Source organism: Teleopsis dalmanni, chromosome X (assembly GCF_002237135.1).
Source record: "Teleopsis dalmanni isolate 2A chromosome X, ASM223713v2, whole genome shotgun sequence".
Lineage (NCBI taxonomy): Eukaryota > Metazoa > Arthropoda > Insecta > Diptera > Diopsidae > Teleopsis > Teleopsis dalmanni.
The window spans coordinates 33,294,997-33,320,953 of NC_051848.1; the positions used below are offsets into that span (position 1 = coordinate 33,294,997).

At 26.2% G+C, this 25,957-nt stretch overlaps 2 protein-coding genes across 2 annotated transcripts; one reads left to right on the forward strand and one right to left on the reverse strand.

The window, feature by feature from the left end:
* Positions 1–1,002: 1,002 nt before the first annotated feature.
* On the forward strand, positions 1,003–25,875 carry LOC119662008. Its single transcript, XM_038071546.1, has 11 exons — positions 1,003–1,358; positions 1,417–1,797; positions 1,868–1,975; positions 2,028–2,160; positions 2,224–2,634; positions 2,695–2,873; positions 2,937–3,996; positions 5,238–5,379; positions 5,458–5,618; positions 5,684–5,887; positions 25,294–25,875. Exons 1-11 carry the CDS (start codon positions 1,276–1,278, stop codon positions 25,762–25,764), a joined length of 3,333 nt encoding a protein of 1,110 aa, XP_037927474.1. The 5' UTR covers positions 1,003–1,275; the 3' UTR covers positions 25,765–25,875.
* Positions 7,827–14,310, reverse strand: LOC119662009. Its single transcript, XM_038071548.1, has 2 exons — positions 13,882–14,310; positions 7,827–8,250 (listed from the first exon to the last, which is right to left on the reverse strand). Exons 1-2 carry the CDS (start codon positions 13,978–13,980, stop codon positions 8,104–8,106), a joined length of 246 nt encoding a protein of 81 aa, XP_037927476.1. The 5' UTR covers positions 13,981–14,310; the 3' UTR covers positions 7,827–8,103.
* Positions 25,876–25,957: the final 82 nt, after the last annotated feature.

A 25,957-nucleotide genomic window follows, 5' to 3' on the forward strand; every position in this document is an offset into this window, starting at 1 on the left:
AAATATATATTTATGCAATAATTTTAGATAATTTATGTTTAATTATTTTTAAAATAAAATACAATATTACAATATTTTTTATTGCACATTTATTTATTTATTATAAACTTTTTTTGTTTTGATATTATAATTAAATATACAATACTTTCACTTTGTATTAACAATTAATTTAGATCTCAATATATACATATATAATAATTTCATTTTATTGCTTTTTTACATTATAATTTTTTATATACCTCATGTTAGTTTTAAATTAAAATTTGTTTATTACATTGAATAACGATAAAAAATATTAAAGTACTTAAAATCTCATTTGCTCTTCTCTCTCTCCTCTGATTACTCGAATAAAGCTTGAAAATTTCCTCCAATTATTTCTAAAAGGTGGTTTTAGTGGGTTTTAATCACATACTGTGACTTCCGATGGTTTCCACCTACTGCGAAAAAAAAAATCAGCTGATTGCTTGCGAGCATAACTAATGGAACCTTTAAACTCTTCACAATTTTTCCATATTATGCTGACTAAATAGTACCTAATATATTATAGGTAATTATAATTAAAATATATTAATATGATATGATCACAACTTATATAATACATTAATAAATTAATACAGTGATAACGCAATATACATATTATATCTCCTACTCTGATTAGATGTAGTTTATTTATACTTTGGTGAAATTCACCATTTCATCGCACATGTGTTGACATTATTCAGTGGCAACTGTTTATCCAACGTTGCAGTAAGTCTCAATATTATTAATGCAACTATTAATACGAAGGCATCGCAATATAATATTATATATCTTACTATTAATATTTTTTGCTACAATTTTATGTCCTGAAAATTATATGCACATTATGATATTTTTGAGAAATTCACCACGCCATTGGACATGTGTTGACGTTCTGTCAATGGCAACTACAAAATATTTAGTTTATACACAAACCATTTTGACGTTTCCAAGTCACACGTGCGAATGATAATAAAGAAATGACATTTAGGCAAGTTAAACGCGGTGCGTTGCAGGCTTTAAATTATTCCTGCGGTTATATATGATTTTGTTAATCTAAGACAATTTTGTTCCTAAAAATTGATGCAAAGAAATTAAAAAAAAAGCACTTCAAAAGTGCTTATGTAAAAAAGGTGTTACGAAGTATTGTTAATTTAAAAAAAAACAAAAGACTAAGAAGCTCTGTCTGCTATTTGAGAAGGTCAACAGCACGAGCACATTTTATAGTTTGCTAAGTTAACATTATAATCTAGTAGTATGGAGAAGGACTACCTAAAGTTTCGAAGACTAGCTGGCTGCAATGAGCTCTCGCACCCACCACTATATTCTCCAAATGGAGAGTAAGTAGAATTACACATCAAATTCTTTTCATCTATTTATTTACTCTTGTTTTTGCAGTGCACTTTTCACCTTAAGCCACAATCTCGTACAGGTGTTCTCTTCAACGACAGGGCAGTTATTGCGTCAACTTGAAGGTGCAAATGATAAATTAATATCTATGGAAATTGGCTTAAAACAGAATGATATGCTTGTTGCTTGCTCAGAGTCGGGCGAGTTATTGCGTTGGGAGTGGCAAAGTGGCGACCTTATGAAGCGATTAGAAATTAAATTGCCTAACATAAAAGTGTTGACATGTAACCAGTTAAATTTTTATGGCAATGCGGACACGGCCTCACTATTTATTACATATAAAAGTGATACAACACAATTTGTGCAGTGGATGCTAATAGACACAAATAAAGGAAATCAACGTCGTGTACGCTGTTCACTTGTGCTAAAGTAATTTGTTATAATAAGTAAATTAAGTGAAAAATTTTGTAATTACAATATCATTACATTTTTATATTAGAAAACAAACCCCTCTTGTTAGTGTGGATACCGAAAATCACAATTACATAGCTTTGGTGCAAGGATTTTATGTATATTTTATTGACTACAAAACATGGCAATGGAGCAGGTGAGTAGTTGGAATGAGCAATGAAATGTTATATTAAATATTACGATTCTAGATTAAAAAATGCTCACGAAGTACCGGTAACTGTTGTACGTGTGCATCCCAAAGAACACATGATCGCAACAGGTGATAACCTAGGCAAAATATTTTTATGGCGTGAGTTTATGAATCAGCAAACCGTGAAAACAGTATGTGTTAAACAAAATAACAACAACAAAGAAAAAATCGCTAACTCTTAATTTTTTTATTAGTCACTTTACCATTGGCATCATACAAGTGTCACAAGCATTGCATTTTCAGCATCTGGTACGAGTTTTTATAGCAGTGGTTTGGAATCTGTGCTGGTCAAGTGGAACATAGCGAAACCAGATATTCGTCAGTTTATACCTCGGATAGGTGCATACATAAGACATATTGTTGTTTGTAGCAACAATAGTCAAGTGGCAGTATGTACAGCTGACAACGCAGTGCGTATTATGGGCGCCGATGAAAAGTTAATATGTACACTCCACGATTTTACCTACATACCAGATGACAAAACGGGTAAGGATAGGTTCCCAGTAGGCTTGCGCTTAAATCCACGTTCAAATACACTCGCTCTCAATGGACGCATTGGACATTTGCAGTTCTATTCAGTGTACACAAAAAGTTTGCTATACAATGTAAGCTACTCAGTTTGTTGCATATGTCCTTTAATACATTAATGCTTTTTTCACTTACAGTTGGATGTAGTTATGCAAAATCAGTTATCTACGGAGGCTAATAAAATACTGTACAATATAAGTGTGGAGCAGGCGGCTTTCAATATTGATTGGATGGTGACGGGAGAAGTGTTTAATGATAATGAACACTTTCCCGAGTTGCGTTTAAAATTTTGGCGTTTTAAGGATGAAATACAGAAGTATATCTTTCTTTAAAATTTATAAGCCAATGCATTCCTTACTAATATTTAAACCTATTTCAGTTACTCACTTAACACTGTTATTGAATTAGCACATGATGTTGGATTGTCAGCGATAGAATTCTCAAGTGATTATAGCGTAGATAATCTGCTTTGTGCCACAGCAGGCAAAGATCATAAAGTTAAACTTTGGGCACTTGGCACATCGGATGATATACATAAAACGGACAAATACTGGTATAACTTAGCACAATTTAGTTACAAAGATTTGCCAATAGCATCCTTATCATTTTCACAAGATGGTTCACTGCTTGCTGCTGGCTTTGGTGATACGCTTTGTATATATAATATGGCTACATTAAAGCTAAAAGTAGCGCTAAGTGGCACTGTAGGCGCAGATGGAGCTATACACAAAGCACAAATAGTTGTACCGAAGGTAAAGACTACATTTGATGATGAAATGTACGAAAAGCGCGCAAAAGTCATGCAATTTTTTGTGAATCTTCTGGAAGATAATGAGAAAAGTGCATTAAATAATTTACAAGAATTGCTTAATACATCTGATACAAGCTCTACAGTGCAGCAGCAACCAGTAACATCTTTGTCAGCTGTTTCTCAGGAAGATAAAAAAGAGCTGTTTCGTGAAATATTGGACATACAAGAATTAAATTTTTATCAAAAGGTTTTGCTATTTCAAAAACTGGGCATCACCTGTAAGCCACGTGAAGGAATGGAAACAAGATTAGCTAGCTATCTACGGAAAACAGTGTGTAATGAATTTATCAATGTGAAAATAAAGGATTTGCATAAAAAAGTGGCACAACTTAGCAGACGAGAACGGTTTAGAGCGAAATATCGTCTGCATTTGTACACAAGACGGAAACGAAATTATGATGAGGAAATAGCTCAGAATCTGGTTCCTATACTTAGTGTGCTCAATATTCAGGATATTACCAAATCATCTAAGGAGAGTAAAAACACGTCTCGTCAAGAAGACATAACTCAACAACAAAAAGAGAGAAAAGAAGCATATGATCGGACGACGCATAGAATACTGCCAATACCACAGGTACCTGCAGTTATTAAAAAAGTCCAATTCGCAACTAATCAGTTTGCACATATGGTAAGTTAAAGAATTTATTAAAGTAATAGTTATTTGTTTTTCTTATTTTTTGGTATGACACTATTGAAGATTATTTTAAGATGATTTAGGGTGCGGTGTTTACTTGCCGTGTAAGTTGTTTAAGCATATCAAGTTGGATTTTGTTTCGCAAAATCAGTTCAAACAATTTGTAGATAAAAAATATCTAATTTCTAATTTTCAAGATAACTCAAGTTTGAGTTCCCGGGTATTCTAATATAGTATTCTAATGAGCGGGTAGATGAGCTTGCTAGATTGGGTGCCTCTTCTACGGATACCGCTATTTCAATCCCTGCCCCTGGCAGTTACAGTCGGAGGTTGATTTAATACCATTTCTTACGACAGACTAATAGTGAGTGGTCCTTTACTGCCTCAACAGTCTGGTCAAGGGATACTTGGCCAATTTATTCCAAATGCAGAACATCTGATTTGATATACAGAAACAAATCAGAGGTATCTAGGTTAATATTTACCTTTGCAGGGCATTGGACCATAGGACGGTATGGAGCTAGACTCGGCATACCCTGTGGTATCTCCTGCAACGCATGTCAACCAATTTTCGAAGAAAGGGCACTAGAATACCTGTTGTGTCTATCTCCAGGTCTGGCCAGAACTATGCTTAGGTTTTTGGAGGCCACCTTCTTTAACACACTCAGCGATATCGTCAGTATAAGAATTTTCGAGATATCGCCAGACTCTTGCCTTTATAAATGCTTCTGGCTGGATTTAGTTCGATCTTCTTCTACCCTCTTTTACGACGAATTGTATATTCAAAATTTTTCAGCTAATTGAGGAGGATTCGTTCCTTCCTCCACTTATATATATATATATATATATATATCCACAATGGATTATTTTATTACCAAATTTTTCACATTAAACCATATTTTCGAACATGGCTAATTTGACAGCCTTCCTTTCCTTCCCTATCATAAGCCACATCTCTTAGCAACCTGTTGCTGGTTTTCGGCCTTTGCAGTAGTTCTCTTTAGACGCGTACGCAGCGTCTCATCCACAATGGATTATTTTGTTACCAAGTTTTTTACACTATTTCTATTCCACAAAAATCTGAAGCTTGTATACTTGTATACAATTCATAACAGAGGTCTTAAGTAAGATATTAAGTAAGATATTTTTAAAAAAATCAGATAGTGTTACTTTTTGCTATGATCAAACAAAATCAAATCTTGTATTTTATTTCTTTTATTTTTCATGATTTTTAGATACTCGCCTGCACAGAGAATCGTGTGTTGATCTGGAATTTACTTACACTACGCATTGAAAGTGTTATGAATCTGTCCATGAAACACTTTTCATTCGATCCTCTTAATAGTTTAGTAGCTGTAATTAATATACATAATGAATGTAAGTGTAGCTAAATTTATATTATAAAAAGCTATATGCATAATAATAAATATAAAATATTGTTTTTCTCTATTTTAGTGTTTGTGTTTCAACCTCATGTGACGTGGCCCTTGTATCATCGTGCTAGTATGCCTGAAATGCACGGTACCGTTTGGTTACCACGTCGTTACGTTATACCAAGTTCATTAAACATTAACTGGCAGTCTCAGTCTATATTATTCTTTTTAACTGAAAAGCAGGTTGGTAATGTTATTATTATATTATTCCTATTTAATTTATTAATTTTGTATTTCGTGTACATTAGGAAATTATTTATCTAAGCGCTGATGAAGATTTAGATGCAGGTGCACCAAAACCTGTTATATTTGAGAAAACATCAACACCTTTGGGCGTGCAATATACAACTTTTGGAACATATGCCACTAAGCAAATTATTAATAAAAAACCTGTTAGACAACGCATTGGACCTCTTGTGCAAAGCAATGCTGGAAAGGAAGCTATAAAAGCGGTAAGTTGATTATATTGTGTATTTAAATTTGTACTGTATATATAATTATATATAATTTATAATATTTAGTGTTTCAAGGAAACATTAAACTTTTAGTTCGATTTACTTTTTTTAATGCAAAGCCCAGTTGCTCGGTCCGTGTTCTGTATCAAATATAAAAAAAAGTCGTAGGTGCTTGGACAATACCGGCAAATAACGCTAATATGATATAGCTAATATATGTGCGGCCCGTGTCTAATAATACGTCTCGGACCAATTTGAGTCATTTCTGAACTTGTTTGTTCAGAAATCTCAGGTTTGATATCAGAACCATTCATATTTCCTTACGCTTTAAGATTTCAAAGCATTGTTTTTGTGAGAATTTCAAACATCTTATGATGTCTACAGCTGCCTATAGCTCTTTTCGAGTTTGTGACTGAATACAAACATAAAGATATATAAGTTTTAAGAGAACCTCCATAGAGGCTGTTAGACATGTCATTATAAACCGTGTCTTTCAACCATCCTTACAAATAATAAAAATTTAAAGAGATTAGTTGAAATTTAACTAGTCAAGTTTGGGCGTCGGAGATAAAAGATTTTGGAATGTAGACTCGACTTATCTCTCAATACTTTCAATAATTTTTCTTTATATGAATTTACTTTATACAAACCATTGGCTTCTAAATAAATAATTATTTTATTTATTAAGTATTGATAATTTATTTATTTTAAACTTTCTCAGTGCTGTTGTTTTATGTATATGTATATATGGATATTTGTATATTTGTATAATCATATAAAAACAATTGAAAAAAATGTTATACACATATATGAATTTAGTGAACTTTAAACAGAAATTATTTTCCTAATAATAATTTTAACTCAAAATTATGGAAGTACAATTGCATTACCAAATTTTTTTTCTAAATTATTAAAAAGAATAAATTATTAAATTAAAAATAAAAATTAAATTAAATTTAAGGTTAATAAAATATTTTGCATATTACAAATACAAATTAAATGAAATTTTAAACAAATAATATAAAAAAAAATAATGCATTTTAATAAATGTATAATAAAATACAATATATTATATTGTATTATTATATATTATTACATATAATATATCGTAATATATTACATTATGTTATTATTATATTCTCTAATATATTATATTAAATAGATTAATATAAAAAAAGCGTATATGTGTTTAAAATAGCAAAAAAATTTTTACAGCACTAAATGTTGTTAAAATTATTTATTTATTTTATTGGATTTTTATTTTCTTCTATAAGGCATTTAATAAAAAATTTGACTAATATATATACATATGTTAATATTTTGTTAATTAAAAAATAAATTAACCTATTCAAAAATATAGAAATAAAATTTAATTACTTAAATAATAACTTATAAAAAAATGAGTGAAAAACCCTAAAGGTCTACGTCCCGGAGCTACTCGTCAATTTCGACGATCAAGTGCCGTTTAACTCCCTTCAAGGGGATTTCATGAGCAGGGTTACAATAATAACAACATATAAAAATATAATGCAAATACAAATCTAATTAAAAGAACTATAAAAAAGTCCTTACCTTTAAAGAACATTCAAAAATTAAATTTAATAAAAAATTAAATTAATTTATTTGTATTTGTAATAAATATAAATTCATACAAAATAAAATATAATTTTTAATAAATCAATAAATTTATTAAAAAATGAACTCATTATAATATATATGTACCTATATATTAAAAATATATAATATTTATTTAAAATATAAAGTTGACAAAAACGACATAACATACATAATATTCTTATTATATTATATATGAGAACGTAAAAAAATAATAAGTAACTTAATTTTATTTAAATATTTATTATTTTCAAATTAATATAAAATTGAGTATCAAATGTAAATTTTTAAAAAATTTGAAATTTTTTTTTTTACTGCTTTGGATGCATTCTTTTGTATATAGAGTATAAAGAAATATAGCTTAACTTAACTCAAAACAATATATAAAATATATAAAAAAAATTTAAGTCCCATCAGTTATCCAATTTGTTTAAATATTGATTAAGAAATATTTTCTTTATTTTATAAAATAATTATAAGCCTTAAATATTTGCAACTCGACTTAGCCGATTTTCTTCTGCATTAGTTTAATTTCCTTTTAGATCTTGAAGGAATTATTCTGTTCTCATTGTTCTTGTATATACATTCTCATTGCTGTCTTATTTATGTATGATATCCATTTTCACATCACCCATACGAGGGGCTGTTGGAACATGTACATGTCGACAACGTCTCATCATTAGAAGATCATGTTTGAAGTAGCGCAGACAATGCCATTGTGGAATTTTGGGCATTAAAAGTTGTTGCTAAAAATAGAATAATAAAAAAAAAATTTAATTTTATTAATATAAAAAACGTTATTTACATCAGATATTTTTTATTTTATTTATTATAGATAAGTTTTCAATATATATATTTCTAATATTTTCTAGTATTTCAATATACATTGTAGTGTTTTCTTTAACTTCTTTAAAAAAAAATAATTATGTATATATATATATATATATATTATTTTTTATATATATTATTTTATATATATGTTATTTTATATATATTATCCCTCCTATTATCTGAACTTGACAAATTTGTCAAGTATTGACAATTAATCAAGATTTTATATCATGCCTTATTTTTTAGCATTTTATTATGCTTATAAATAATTCAATACTATTGTTATATTCTTACAATATTTTAATAAATAATTATAAATATACACAAAATTATAATATATTATTATATTACTAGTATATTATTCTGATATAACTTACTTAACTTATTTTATTGTTATTCTTTTATTTTATCTTTATATTATATTTAATTTTTGTATATAAATTTAATATTTTAAATTTATGTGATTTAATAACTTATAATATATATATAATTATATATATTTCTATATTTTTTACTATTGTTTTTATTTTTTATTTATCGCTTTATTATTTTGGTATTGATGCTATTTTCTTTAAACATGAAGTTTGTATTTAAATTATTTATTATAATATATTACTTATTATATTTTTTATAATATAATATTATTATATATATAACATAATATTATTATATTATTATTTATTTTATTAATTATATATTTTAATTTATTAATTTTAATTATTAATTTATTTTAATTTAATTATTTAATTATATACTTTATTTTACATAATTGTTATAATTATAATTATTATTTTTGTTGATATTTTATATTTAATTTACTTAATTTGGTTATAATTTTAAATAATTCAACTTTATTTTGTAGAATAAAATTTGATTATAATAAAAAAAGCATAATATAGTAAATTTCAATGAGTTGGTTTGAAAATAATTTAGACAAATAATAATTTTCTAAATAAGTTGTAATTTTTATTAATAATTTTTTTGTTATAAGAATTAATAATAATTAAAATTTAAATAATATTACTAAAAATCACTAATTGTCATTGTTGGTTCTTTAAAAATTATTATATTTAAATTGAATGAGTTTTGAGTTTTGTTTTTATTTTATTTTATTTTTTATTTTATTTTATTATTTTATTTTTGTATTTTATTTTTTATTTTATTATTTTATATTCATTATATTTTTTTATTTTTGTTAATTTTATTTTATTTTTTTATTTTCATTATATTTTTTTTATTTTTGTTAATTTTATTTTATTTTAATTTTAATTTTATTATTTTTATATTATTTTTTTTTTATTTTTTTTTTTACTTTTTTTATTTTTTATTTTTGTTTATTTTATTTTACTTTTTTATATATTTTTTATTTTTATTATGTTTTATTTGTTTTTATTTTTGTATTTTTTATATAAATTATTTCAATTTTTAATATTTTTATTTTGTTTTGGTTCTGGTGTTATTATTTTTTTTTTTTTAATACTAGTTTTATTTTTAATTTGCTTAATTAGTATGTTATTATTTGCGGTTTTTGTTTACTTCATATTAATTATTAATTATATTTAACTTACTTTACTTTTTGTTTTCTTTGAGTTAAAGTTTTTCCATTTTATCTATGGTAAATATTTATATATTAAGTATATATAGTAACATAATGCTTTATATATATATTTTTTTAAAATTTAATTTATTTTTCATAATTAATAATTTATTTTTCATTTAAATAATGTGTAACTTGAGAACTACAGATTATTTAAGACAATAACTATTAAGCTGTCTGTCTGTAGTAACATAATGCTATATTAAAGTTAATAAAAAAAATATTGAAGTTTTACTTCTGATAACATGTCATTACTCATATACTATTTTTTTTTTGGGTCTTACATCTCCAACATCTATATGAGATGCTTGTAAGAATTAATGAAGATATATCTTTTACTAAATTTTCTTGTTAATATTTGTAAGTTAATATTATACACAATTCTCTACAAGTTATGGATTAATTTACTTTAACAATAATTTCTTTTAACCCTTAAGAGAATATATTCTGCTGTGCAACCCTAGAAATGAAAGCAGCTAAACGTTAACGTGACGTGACATATATCATTTAAAGCTTCATTGGCTGATTCCCTCGTAAAATTCGATTTGAAAAAAATAAATTAAATCTGCGTAATTTACCATGCGTGCGCCTAATTTTGAACACTCTGGACTCAATTACTACTGACAAAATAACCCAGTGGGGATTTCTATTTAAATAATTAAATTTTCTTTTGTATTCGCAACTTGACCTGAACTCTCGACTCGAAGTCTACACACTTAAAGATACTTTTTTGTCAATCAATTGTGGTTTCTTTTCTGTCTTCACTTAGTAACTAAGCCACTTCGCCTCTGCCGGTTCCGTTCACTAGTGAGCTAATTTCTGTCCGCACATGTGATTCTTTATATTTATTTTTGTCAACAATTGAAATATTATTATTATTTTTTCTTCTTCAAGGGTCACCTAAAAGTCTGACTTTCCCGTTTTGTTGTTATTTTTAGTGCAATTCAATAGCATTTAAAATTGTATCTTCTATTGTTGGTGCTCAACGTGCAAGTGAAAACTTAATAATGCTAATTTTTTCTAAATTAAAAAAATAAATCAAATAGATTGATGAAGAGATTCCAAGCCCTGATAAGCAGGTCAGGAAAGTCTTTATACTAGACAAAGTTGTTTATGCCTGGTTGAAAAGGTTTTGTTTTTAATTCATTTTCAAAATTTATTATTAATTAATGTTTTTGTTTTTGGTTTTTTATTATTATTTTCTTATGTATTTTATTTTTTTATTTTGCATTATTTTTGTTTGTTAATTTTGAAACAATTAAATTTTCTCAGTTGATAGGAAGGAGTGAGAAACCCTGCTTTATGAGCTATTAATTTTATTATTTATTTCCTTATTACAATATTTAAGTAGATAAGGTAAAATGTGTGGGAAAATAAGATGCAATATTATAATAATAATTTATAATATATTTATAATATATAATAATTTAAGTAAAAAAGAAAAGTTAAAATTTTTTGTTAATAAAACTTTAGAAATGTTAGATTCAAGTAATTATGCGAACATCTTAAGTTAGTCCAAAATAAGCTTTTGGGGTAGTAACTTTGTATATGTATATATATGTACATTATTATACATATATAATATTAAAATATTATAGTTTAATATATTAAGCAATTGTTTATTCTATATAGAAAAATCAAAAAATAATTAATATAATATTAATTATAAATTTTAGATAGCAGTACTTTAGTACTTTATCATAATAAAAGTACTATCTCAGAAAAGGCTATAGAGCAATTAAGGGCATAATAATGACTTTTATATACATATATTATATACTATTCTGTATATTATATACTATTATTTATATTATTTATTTATATTAATTATTTATTTATATTAATTATTTATTTGTATTAATCATTTATTTATATTAATTATTTATTTATATTAATTATTTATTTATATTAATTATTTATTTATATTAATTATTTACTCATATTAATTATTTATTTTTATTTATTATTTATTTATATTAAATAATTTATTTATATTATCTATTTGTTTATATTAATTATTTATTTATATTAATTATTTGTTTATATTAATTATTTATTTATATTAATTATTTATTTATATTAATTTTTTATTTTTATTAATTTTTTATTTATATTAATTATTTATTTATATTAATTATTTATTTATGTTAATTATTTATTAATATTAATTATTTATGTATATTAATATTTTATTCATATTATTTATTTATTTATATTAACTATTTATTTATACTACTTATTTATTTATATTAATTATTTACTTATATTAATTATTTATTTATATTTATTATTTATTTATATTAAATAATTTATTTATATTAACTATTTATTTATATTAATTATTTATTTATATGAACTATTGGTTTATACTAATTATTTATTTATATCAATAATTTATTTATACTAGGTATTTATTTATATTAATTATTTACTCATATTAATTATTTATTTATATTTATTATTTATTTATATTAAATAATTTATTTATATTTAATAATTTATTTATATTAACTATTTATTTATGTTAATTATTTATTTATGTTAATTATTTATTTATATTACTTATTTATTTATATGAACTATTGGTTTATACTAATTATTTATTTATATCAATAATTTATTTATATTAATTATTTATTTATATTAATTATTTATTTATATTAATAACTTATTTATATTAGGTATTTATTTATATTAATTATTTATTTATATAATATAAATTATTTATTAATATTAATTATTTGTTTATATTTATTTATGTATTTCTTTTAGCTTTTTATTTATATTAATTAGTTATTATATATATTATATATAAAAATATTATATATTTTTTGGTTTTCCTACAAGATTGTAGTTGGCTACAACATATCCTGTAAAATGCAACTTAAATTTTATGAAAGGTTCGTATTGTTCTTAAACCTATGACTTTCATAGGTTAAGTTATGTTTACGAGTGGATCTGCGGCAGATTCTACGTATACCGCTTATAGGTTTGTTGCGTTACTTTATGGTTCTTATTTAAAGATGTTCTCCCACATCTAACACAATTACTTAGAAGACCGAATTGCATCCCTTAGGTCACTGTAATAATCTAAACTATATATTTATTACTTATTTGTCCCTATATTCTACATTTATAAAGAAACATGTGAAAAAGTCATTACTATTAATTTATAGAGTTATTATTTTTTGTTTAGTGTTCATAATGTTATTTATTTAAAAACTAACATAATTTAATTTGGTGGTAAATGTAAACTATAGTTGACTTTTATTCAAGGTCTTTTTGAGTATAGATAGAAGAAACTCTCTTATTTAATTAAACTTTTATTAATAAAAGAAATTATTGACTATTGATTTATTAAAAAATAATATTTTTAAGAGATTGCATATCTGTTTTTCAAGAAACGAGAACATGATAACATATGGAAGATGAAATTGAAAGTTAAGATAGATGCGATTGCTTGTCAGAGTTTTTTTCAAAGATTTGTTTGTTAATCTAGTTGTGATTTTAACCACTGTTAAATAAATATATACATTTTCTAATAAATTAAACACATCTCTAACTAATCAGATTAATCAAATCTAACCTATGGCGTTACTTTATGTCGATTGATGCACTAATGGAAAATGAGTGTAAGTAAGGTTTGACTATAAAGACCTATTCTCACGTCCTTATTACTTTAGGGAGTGGAAGGCAAGAGAAACTGAGTTTATTGAACTCATTGCTTCTATTGCTTAGTTTAACTTAATTTCAAGAAAAAAATATTAAAGGTATTCTGCACCAATGCAAGATCAGTGTAAGTCAGGTTTGACTATAAAGACCTATTCTCACGGCCTTGTTATTTTAGGGGCTGGAAGGCAAGAGAAACTGAGTTTATTGAACTCATTGCTTCTATTGCTTACTTTAACTTCATTTTAAGGAAAAAATATTAAAGGTATTATGTGCTTACCTCATTCACTTTTGGCACTGGTCCACATTGGCCGAGTTGCAGCACAGTTGAGAGCATCAAAATGACGGTGAAGCAAATATAAAAAACTTTTGGCAACATTTCTTGGACGTTTGGAAAGGAACTCCCAAGTGTTCGTTTTTTTCTTATTTTTACTGTTTTGCACGGTCTACTTCTGTTTTGTTTTTTTTTTCAATCTGAAACAGATTTGTTTAGGTTTTTATTGAGTTCAGAACGTATGAAAAGGACTTTGCTTATGGGGGAAAGGATTTTTGTTTTTACTTTCAAAGCCTATAAAGCAATCCTTTTATTTTTTGTGTGTTTATATATGAATACAGCAGTAATCCTTATAAATCCTTTTTGTTATTATTTCTGTTTTAGCAAATTTTTTTTTTTTTCACTCTATTTAACAATATTTAATTTATTTTTTGCTCTCGCTTTCGGTTTATTATTTTTTAAATATTTACAAATAATTTTTTTAATCAATTTTGGCACAATTTGGTTTGTTGTTCCTGCGAGTACGAAATCCAATTTGGAATTGTCGAATTTATTCTGGCGCGCACTCGATTTTATACGTGAAACGCGGCACACTCGCACATTCGCGCGCTTAGCATCGCTTCTCGTGCATGTTTGGGCGAAAAATTCTGCTTAAATTCTGTTCAGCGCAGTTCGTTTTCCACATTGAAGGGAACGCGAACTCGTGTGTCGCGTCGCGTTGGGGATAAGTCGTTCCGTTTCGCTGTTATATCAGTTTTTTTTTCATTCATATTTTTTTTTACTATATAGTAAGTAGTTTTTCTCCTTAAGTGCCGCCGTTACACGTTACACTTAAAAGAAAAAACCATTCCTAATAATTGTTAAAGGAAGTCAGCCAGCCAGCCTGCTCAGGTTGACTGGATCCACTGGAGTGGGTCAACACGTGTCCTACATTTTTATTTTTATGGATATAAGATATTTCAGGAAATAAATTGGTTTTTTTTTGTTATTAGTTTAGGGTTGCGTGAGTTTCTTAATTTCAGAAAAGGTCACTATAGATCTATAAAATGTGTCAATAGTCTTTTGGGCAATTGTATTAGATGTGTTAGTTGACATCTTTAAGTAAGAACCATAAAGTAACGCAACAAACCCATAAGCGGTTTACGTAGAATCTGCCACAGATCCGCTCGTAAACCTATAAACCTTAAACTATAAAAGTCAAAACATTTAAGAACCCTACGAACGTTTAATAAAGTTTAAGTTGCTTTTTACCGGAAATGTTGTAGTCAATTAAAATCTTGTTGAAAGCAAAAAATATATAATATATTTAATAAATAATTAATATTTTTAATTTTTATACCCTGTTAAAATATGTGTAATGCCATGAAAAAATTTTTGAAAACGACATTAATCATATATTATTGTATAATTATCGTTAAAAAATCAATTTAACGATGACGATCTGATTGTCTGGCTTTTGTCTGTCCATTTATCTATTTGGATACCGATAATTTAGACTTTCTGTTTTTAATATAACGAAATTATGTAAAGGTCTTATAAATCTAAATTACTGATAATTTAGTCTCTCAGTTTTTAAGATAATCTAATGAAACTTTGCATTAAGTCTTATTATTAATCTAAATAGATTAAGTAAGCAAATATCCAGTCACATTCTCTGTGACTGTCCAGCCTTGATCTAGGCCAGAAGGAGATTGAGAACTACTCTTTCCTTCTTACATTAGGAGGTCCTCAACGACCGACATTCTGGCTCTCATTCGGAAGGCGGAATGTTTTCTGTTCGGTTAGGGTCTGTTGCAGCACAAAAGATAAACCAATGTTCGCAGTGCTTTGCTACGTTAAGAGTTGCTATTCCATTGATTCCTATTCCTAAGTAAGCAAATAAACGATAATTTAATTCCTTAGTTTTTGAAAAGATCATGTTAGTAAAAAAAAGAAACTAGTTGATTATTGTTGATAAAATTAGTAAATTTTTTTTTTTTTGGACTTTTTAACTAGTATCGTGAATTCGCCCAACAGCCGGTATTGCAACCAGAAGAGTTACAATAGAACCCAAGTTCATTTTTATTTATACAAAGCTCTTACAAGAAAGTTGTTATCCAGAGCTATTAAAAGAAAGTTAGTACATCATAAATTCTTAAAATAATATTTCATTTATAAGTGTTTATTTGGCAAATTTAAATAAATTCAATTCACTTAAATTTTCTTCACGGGGTATCTTGTAGTACTGGATCGGCGTAGGGCTGATAATGGCTTGGCTTTAAGTAGACGAATGTTTGTTTTCAAAGTGATTAAAACTTGAGAATCGTTCGCGTTAAAGTGATCCTCGTGTAATCCCACGAATACAAAGCGCATGATCTTAATGGCCAATTTATATCATCATAATTTGAGGTTAGACTTTGAAGAAATTTCTCATACAACAAAGCCAAAAAAATGTTGTGTTGTGTGGCTTATAGCATCGTCCTAATGAAACCACATATTTTTCGCAACCATATGTAATTGTATTATTTAAATCTGATGATTTTTGGTACACCTACAGATTAAATACCACACAATACAAAGATTTTCTATTCGATTAACTATGTATAAAGAAATATATTGGATAGTTAGACTTTCCCTTCAAACAAATATTTGTACTTTAAACATAATCCAGTGGTTAGGAACCTTATATGACTCTGTATAATAGATGAACAAACTTATTCTGGTATTGATTCTGCTGGTTCCTAATACATTTTACCATTTAAAATTAAAAATAATGGGTATATGTCATATATTCATTTGTGTGAATGAATTAATTTTCAATTTTATGTAAAGCAAAAACATTTTATTCCTTTCCCTCAAACGTAGTAAAATGACTATTCTTCCTTTTTAGGGCCTAGCCTACCTAGTAGTTCAGTTCCTTATTCTTGGTTAATTTCAAAATTGATTTTGGTGTGAATTCACAAATAATAATATTCTTCTACAATTGTTAAGAATTTTTTTCAGTGTACTTTTTGTATTTCATATAAACAATGCAATATACAATACAAATGTGGCATCTTCTCGTAAAATATTCTTTTTATTTTTTACGTTGTTATTTTCCTGTTGGAATTTTCTAGGCTCTTCTCTTCTCTGTATATCCCACACAGTCTACATACCCACTCTGCAAACGCATACCTAGATATATACGAGATATGTAAGAGTCCATTTTTATCCTACTAAGTTCTTTGTGTGTAATTTGTTTTTGTTTTAAGTAAGTATAAAACCTCTTTCAATTCTAACTTTTAATTCTTTTAATGTGATTAGAAGAGTTAAGTGCGCGATGCAGCATAAAAATACTCAAGTGGACATTTATGTCAGTAAATAACGCAGAGTCAATTAGGAAACACAAGTAGTAATCAATTTTTCCAAGTACTTCCAATAGAAGTAAGTTAATAAATAGAGCAAGTAAAGATATTCAATGCAATCTACTTTGCTTTTAATTTCTTTAAATGAGCTCTTTAACATGGCTCATTGATTAATTATTTATTTTTGATTACTTTTTAGTAATCATAATAAAAATTTTATTTAATTTTCTTTGTGTGAGAGCACATCAACGAGGCCACCACTAAATTAGGTTTTAATAAAACGGAACTTTTTATTATAAATTTCTTTTGATTTTAATTTTGTCTTAAAATGAGTGAAATTGAAGAGTTCATAAAATATTAAGTAATAATAGTAATGATATCACATATCTAATAAGTTTGAACTAAGAAACAAAAACTTCTACGAGCAAAACTGTTCAAATTTAAAACAAAATAAAAATTAATATTAATTCAGTAAACATATATAGCTGTGGTTTATGCGTTTCTTTTAAGAACAGCACCAGCAATCACACAATAAATTGACAAAGCTTGAAATTTGAATAACACAAAGTGAGTGTTTGTTGGCTTTGAGTGCCAAAACGTAAGTCAACGATTCAAATCTCATTCCTGACAATTGCACACCAAAAACTATATCTATAAATTATAGATGTCTCCAAAGACCAAAGAAAAAGGATAATGGATATTTGATAGTATCCGAAACAGCTATATGATCAGTTCAAGCAATTAACTGATTAAAAATTAATTTTTGAGATTAATTTGAGATTAATTTGATTTTGAGAAAATTTGTAATTATAGACATTTAGGACATTTATTAATAAAAAAATCAAACAAAATTTTTAATATATTTTAATAAAAACATACCAAATAATATGTCTTTACAAATGATTTATATTAAATAAATAATTAATAGTTTTTATATATGTTTTTTAATTCAGATGCAGTTCACTTTTTGTTAAATAATTTAATGTTTGTTTAATATTTTTTAATATATTCTATATTTCGACTCTCTTTGAGAGTCATCACCAGAATCACGATCTAACATTAATTAATATTAATAAAACTGACGTAGGTCATCCTCTTTATTCTATTGTCTATATTGCACTGTCTATATTGCATTGTCTATATCTTAAGCATTTTATACAAAAATATATATATATAAAATTTTATAATTCTATATATAATACATTATTCCTTTTAATAATTCTATTCTAAATATTTTTAAATGAATGAATAATATTTATGAAAAATATTATTTTAAATTTATTAAAAATGTGTTTCAATTCAAAAGAAATTAAGTTTCGTAAAAAAAATTAATATATGAAAAAACTATTAATAAATAAAAAATAAATTTTTTTAAATAAAAAAGAATTGGTCAATAAATAGAAAAAAATTATTAACAAAATTATTAATAAATAAAAAAAAAATGAAATGATTAATAATTAAAAAAGAAATGAAAGATAGAAAGAAAAGAAAGAAAAATAAATACATAATGAAAGAAAATAAATAGAAAAAAGTTATTAATAAATAAAATAAATATAATTAATTTATTTTTAAAAAATTAAAATAAAAATAATTAATTCAAGAAAGTTATAATAAAAATAATTATTAGTTAAAAAAAAGTATATATATATATAAAAAAATATATATATATAAATTTTAAAACAAAAATTTAATAAATTTAAAACAAAAATTTAATAAATTTAAAAAAAAAATTTATTAAATTTAAAAAAAAATTTAATAAATTTAAAAAAAAAAATTTAATAAATTTAAAAAAATAATTTTCTTCTATGGTATATATAGCTAATTCTGCATTTTGTTCAACATCCTCCGATATATTGTCCTATTGTATTGTCTTTAATTGAATCAGAATATATATTTTTATTTAATATTTAATTTTTTATTTATTATTTCATTTTTATTTCATCACTGGAAACGTGGTCATTTTATTTGCCTACTTGATTCTGTCTATCTTCATTAAATACCTGACTTAGATGGTGTGTTTGATAGCAGTTCTCTCAACTTAAGTGATAATAGAAAAATTCAATAACTTATAAAATTGAATTACTTAGAATTAACTTTTATAAAACCAGTAAAAATATTTATTTTTCGTATTAAGTCAAATGTCCCAGAAGTCAGTTATATTTCAGGCGCCACATAACTTTCTAATTATTTTTGAATTAAAGTAATTTCACTTTTCCTAATAAAGTGCCGTAAAAGAGCATAAAGATGCTAGCCAAGCACTATTTTTCATCTAAACATTCATATTGTATAAATATATTTTTTTTTTTTGGGATTAAATTATGTACTTTATTTTAATATAAAATTTCAATTAATTGTAAATTAATATGTGTATGTGTTATGTATAGTTTTTTATTGGATACATTCAAAAGCATCTTGCATCTTATATTGAATTTAATTTGCATTTACTAGAAAACCAATTATTTTGTTTCAAAAACTACTTCGATGTGACATATTGACACACTTCTTACTTTTGAATGTAACGAGTACTTAATAATGTTATTTTTACGCATTAAGTCATCAGCTCTTTTTTTGGATAATTTATTTATTGGTCACTAGTTCAAAACATTGCACTATAGAAAATGTCGTAGTCATAATTATCTCAATTTGCATAAAAGGTCTATTAACAGTTGCATTCAATATTTTTGTACAAGATTATTATTTTCACTATCTCCATCAGCATCAGCATCAGCACCAGTAGCATCATCCGAGAACACTTGCCCGGAATACGTCATATCGAGTTTAGTGCTTGTCGCTGCTTCCATTAGATTTTCTCTTAATTACTTTAATTTTCTTGGGAACTCATAGAACTATATCGTCTGCTAATATTGTGTCTTTATCTACTTCATTCGTAAACACGCCATGTATTTTTGTCATAATATTTTTCTGGAATAAATTTAGTTCTGTGAATCACAAGTTCGTTCAGGTTTAGCTCGGTTTGAACAGGTTCAAACATCTGACAGAGCTACTGATTATTGTTTTTATAAATATTTTCTTCACAGTTGGCAGCTGCCTTAGTTTCTCATGATTCATTATCTGCATGCTTTCATTGAAATTATTAATATAATTTTTTTTCTACTCTTGGTACTGTTGCTATTCCAACATTTTTAAACGGGGCATGAAAAGATTTCCTTAATTTTTATAAATACAACAAATACAAAGTATCTGTCAGATACTTGCATCTCAGCAATTGACTGTTGGTTCGTGTTTGTTTTGAGTTCAGTTTTTGCTTTTTTTTTATTTAAATGTAATTAAAATGAATTGTTGACAAATTTTTATGGAAATGTTTTTATTTTTCAATTAGAAATGCTCTTGAAATTTAATACACAAATATTTTGGACTTGTTTGGGAAATTTTTTTTCTCTGAAGTGAGAGTGCTGACAGTAATTAAAATACTACAAATAAAAATATATTTTTGCACGTGCAGTGATAAGGCGCTGCAATTCATATTTATTACATATTTATTAGATTTTTATCATTATTTATTAGTATTGTTTACAATTAATTCGTAGTATTTTCACTTGTGTTTATTTATAAAATTTCCGCATAATTGTTGTAAAAATAGAAAACACCTCGGAAGTAATTAAGTAATCAATAATTCTATTAAACGTTTCGAAACTAATTGTTGGGCATTCCTCATGTTGCTTCCATTTTTAAAAATGCAGCACTATATATTATATTACCCAATGAATTATACCCTTCAAATGCATAGCATGACTTAAGAAGCCCAAGATTCAACTATGCCCATCTCTTTCTTTATGCCTATCAAACAAGACAAGATAAACATTTTGGAAATAGGCCTTAATTATTTGTTAATATGACCAATGTTGTGTTTATATCTAATAGGTACAGGAATAGAGTCCATAGTTTTTTGACGTTATTACCTGTCATCAAGCCTTCATACCACAATGCAACTATAAATGCTGCCATTGGAATTCCAAAAATATCCGCCGGTACCAGTTGAAGCTATATGTTTGGATATAGTTTTCTCTTTGGGGAGAGCGAGGTATAGGGACAATTTCATAAATTAATTAACTTCCTTAATAAGGTATAGGGGTATATTTTTGTTTTTTTTCGGAAAAGGTTTTTTATTTCTCAACATAGTCTTCTTTTAACTAGCACTGAAATAAAAGATTTTCTTAAGAAACCTCGCTTAAGAGCGATGTACAGGGACAGTTTGATAATTTAATAACTTCCTTAATAAAATATTTGTTTTTTTTTGTAAAAAGTTATTTATTTTTCAATATAGTCTTCTTTTAAGTAACATAGCACTCTTCTAATTTTTCTTTTTTATCAAATTAAAGATTTTCTCAAGATCAGCAAAATAGGCGTATGTTTAACTGGTAACCTCTTTACTTGACCGAATTATCTCATCGTCAAATTATTTCTTTAGGTTCAGAAACAGAAAATAGTCACAAGGTCTTGATCTGAAAAATATGTTAGATGGAATAGTAGTTCGTTGCAATTATTTTTGCTTCAAATCGATGTCGTGTCTTTCCAATGGATCTGAATAATATTCGCCGGTAATTGTGTTTTTAAGGTAATCGATGTAAATCCTAAAAAACTGTCACCATGAACTTCTTGACTGACAGACCCAGGTTTGGCTTGTTTGGTGCACGTTCAATCGGAGAAGTCTACGACTTTCACTTTGGACGCCACATAAATTTCCAATTAATTTTCAATTAATTATTTTACTTTTCTTAATAAAATGCCGTAACCGAGCATTAAGATGCAAGCCAAGCACTATTTCTTATCTAAATATTCAGATTTCATATATGTGTTCTTTTTTTTTTGGTTTAAAATATGTACTTTATTTTAATATATAATTTCCACTAATTGCAAATTAATATGTGTTTGTGTTATGTACAATTTTTATTGTAAATAGTCAAAAACATTTTACATTGAATTTTAATTATAAATATTCTCCTTAATTATTATTCATACTTTCAGTAATTTTTTCACTTTATCATAGCAATAACTCTGGAGAAATTATTGAACAATGCCAAGTGTTCTCATAAATTATTCAAAATCCTTTGGGAACAAAGTCATTTTGTAATGTTGGGGTTATGCGATAATTTATATAAAATAACTTAATTAACCAAAACGAAACCGAAGAAAATAAATAAATAAAAGTATAAATATTTCCATTCATTAAACGCTATATTTAATTAAAGAAGTTGCCCAATAAAGAAAAGTTAAGTAGAGTTAAAAAGTTGCTTCCTCTCACCTTGAGAAAATGTACGCTTTATTTTTCGGTTCCATAATACATACTTTCCCAATCTTTTTAGTCTTTTTTTTTGTCATTATTAAATATTAATTTTAATTTTTAATCTCATTTTTATTCACGCTAACTTTTTGTTTTAATTTTATGTCTTACTGTATATGGTATTTTGAGGTTCAAGTTCAATGTAATCTCCCGTCTGAGTAAGTTCGAATTCTCTTCAATCTCGAAATAAATCTCAGTCTGCACTCAAGGAAATAAATAGCTTGGGATTATACTAATGAATTTGAATTATTTATTTTTTTTTTAAATTTACTAGTCACATTTATTTTGAATCACTGATGGTCTAATTTAATATCTCTTCCTTATCTAAATGGATGACGTTTCCATATTTCGTATTAATGGGGAAATGGGGTTTTAGTCAACGATGCTTTCTATGTACATCTTTTACTCAGTTTGCTTTAGAAATTTCATTTGAAAAAAGCAATTATAAATTTTTATAATCATTTGTTAAATAATATCTTGCATGAAAGTCTTAGATATAGTATGTATAGTTAAATGTACTTCATCTAGAATTAATAAAAATTATCAAAATGACATGAGAAGTTGGATATGTTAATATAAATTATTTACAACAAATTCCCAAAGTGATTATGTATAACGAACTATATATTGATCGTAATATACAAACATTAAGTCTCCCTATAACTTTTTAAGAAGTTCCTAAAGCTTTAAGCTCAGTGAAAGCCAAATACCATACGTTCATAAAAGGCTTTTGTGGAAAACTGGACGCTGGAGAATATCTTATTTAACCTGCAAACTTGATAAGGTGGGAAAATTGTTACAGGGTGTTAATAGCATTGGAATTAGGTAGGCAAAGGAAACCGAATATGATTATTATTCCACGAGAATGACTCGGGCCTCTACATTGCATTCAGACCAAAAGACTGAAAGAAGAAAATATATTTTAAATAACAGTTTTTCTAAACAGAATATTAGGACTTTTTTTAAATTTTGAATGGAAGAATTTGACAACTATAGAATTTACTTTCTCAATATAGATGTGAACCATTGGCCAAGTTCTTTCACGATTAAAACAAGTTATAAATTCCTTTCATAGAAGCTTCAAGTTAACTGTATCATTTGTTCCTAGTCGTACGGATATAACAGAGAACTAATATGCTGATAAACTAGCAAGACTGGTTTATTCCCTGTTAGAATTGTTCTTGTCAGATTTTGCTCCTATTTCTGTCAGCCACAAATAAGGACTAAGTTATGATCATTTTTTGCGACATGTAAATATAATTTGGTTAAATCTCAGTTGAAAAGTAATATGTTCTACATACTTTAAACTCTAAACTGTTTATTTGATACGAATAATTATAGCATAATTGTCTAAAATAATACCGGTTGGGAATACTTAACCATAGGATGACATTGACTCAGGTAGTATCTTTTATAGATGGTTTAATAGATCTGTAAAGTTGTTCGAGAAAAATACATTATAACATTTGTAATGCCACTGTTCAGGTTTATTCAGATCTAGATCTAAGCATAAGAGTATGCTTTTCTTTTTTATCACTATCATAGAATTCTGTCGTGTATATCAATGCGTAAAAATAATTATAAAAATCAGATGTTGCAACATTGGATACAGTTATTAATACTTTTGTAAATGATACCGTAGTCATTGCTATATGGTATATACGAAACCAAAATCGGTATCTATCATTTTAAAAGCTAGTCTATGTAGAATTTTAGTGTAACTCAGAAATTGCAAAATAAAATTTAATAAAATCAACAGAGATTACTTTCCTTCTTTCCAAGAGAAATAAAACTTTCCATCTATTTATTGAAAATAATGACTTGATACCTCCTTCAACAAAAGCCAATTAGCTGCATATTAACATAACGAGATTAACATGACGATAGTATATAACTTAAAAAACATAAAATATTGGGAATATAATGAAATAATATATGAAGTCAAATACTGTAAGGGTTTATAAGGCGGCATGCAAAACTTTCCATTGAAATAAATGTCTATAAAATGGCACTGAAAATGATATGTAGTAATAGTATTGAACTTTTTGGGGAACTGTGGTAAATTCATATATGGAAACCTTATAACCTTTCAAGTCGAAACTTCTCAAAATATGTGCTGATATACTATGGTAGTGTGTTACTAAAATACATTTAAATCGATAACTAAAAATTTACATAGCAAGAGATGTACAGTAGAACTCTGCTAGTTCGAATCTCCGATAAATCGGATCCTCTCATAATCTGGATAAAGATAGAAAATGAAAAATGTGTCTAATGTGACTTGTTGTCTGGATCTAATATTGCTTCGCTAATCTAGATAATAAGTTATAAAGATATCTAGTCAATAGTCTATCCGAAATATCTTTAATAATTTGGATTGATCCTAATATTTATATAACCGGACTAGTGGAGTTCGACTGTCATAAGTAATAGGTCACAAACCTAGAAAGCAGGTTTTAAAAAACCAAGAAAACTGAAAATTAATTTTACAATAAATTTTTAAAACAAATGAAAAACATTTTGAATGTCAATGAAAATAACTTTTCTTAATAAAGTAAATTCTATAGATATTAATTAAGATAATTAGTTAAGATAATTATATGTCAGACGTCTCATTTAATAATTTACGCTAAATACTATACTATATTGTGTTTGTGGGCATTTTTTAAATTATTTTAAAAGACATATATATTTTGATTAATACAAATTTAAGTGAATAAAATTTAAATATGAAAAAACTATTTGCTATTAAAAAAAAAAAAATATTAATTGTTATTTTAATTTCCTTTGCAGTTTGTGAGTATGTCCACCCACACAATGCCGCCAATGCATCTACTTGCTGCTGATCTGCTGCAGGCAATGTTAAGCCGATTTAGTGAGACCCCAGTGCAGAGCAAAGAAAGAAAAATTGCAGCACAACTCCGGAATGGTGGTCAGCGTGGAGGGGATGAAAATGGTGATGATGATGGAGACGATGACGATGATGATGTAGATAATAATGATGCAATGATTGGAAGTAGACGTATCAATGGTGGCATAGTAGGCACACAGAATGGTCTTGTTGAAGTCGATGATACAGTAAATTTAACGAGTGCAAAGACCGTAAATCAAGGAGAAAGTAAAGCATTAGCGTTAAGGAAACATCTTTTGCTCAGAAATGAAGAAATCAGTAAAGAAAAAAATATATTAAAGCTAAAATCTATGGACGAAATAAGTTTAAACAAAGAATTGTTACACATTGCGGAACAGGAAATTGAGTTCTAAAATAAATTTAATATAATTACTAGTTAGAAGTAAAGAAAAAAATTAGTTATTTAAGTTTAAATATAGTTGTAATTATGGAAAAAGTTAGTAGACTTATCGGCAAATTATGAAGATACCTATAAAAATTTACTATCCATTTTCAATTTACAAAAATATCTAATAATTGCTATTATTAGTTACAGCTTTCACTAGT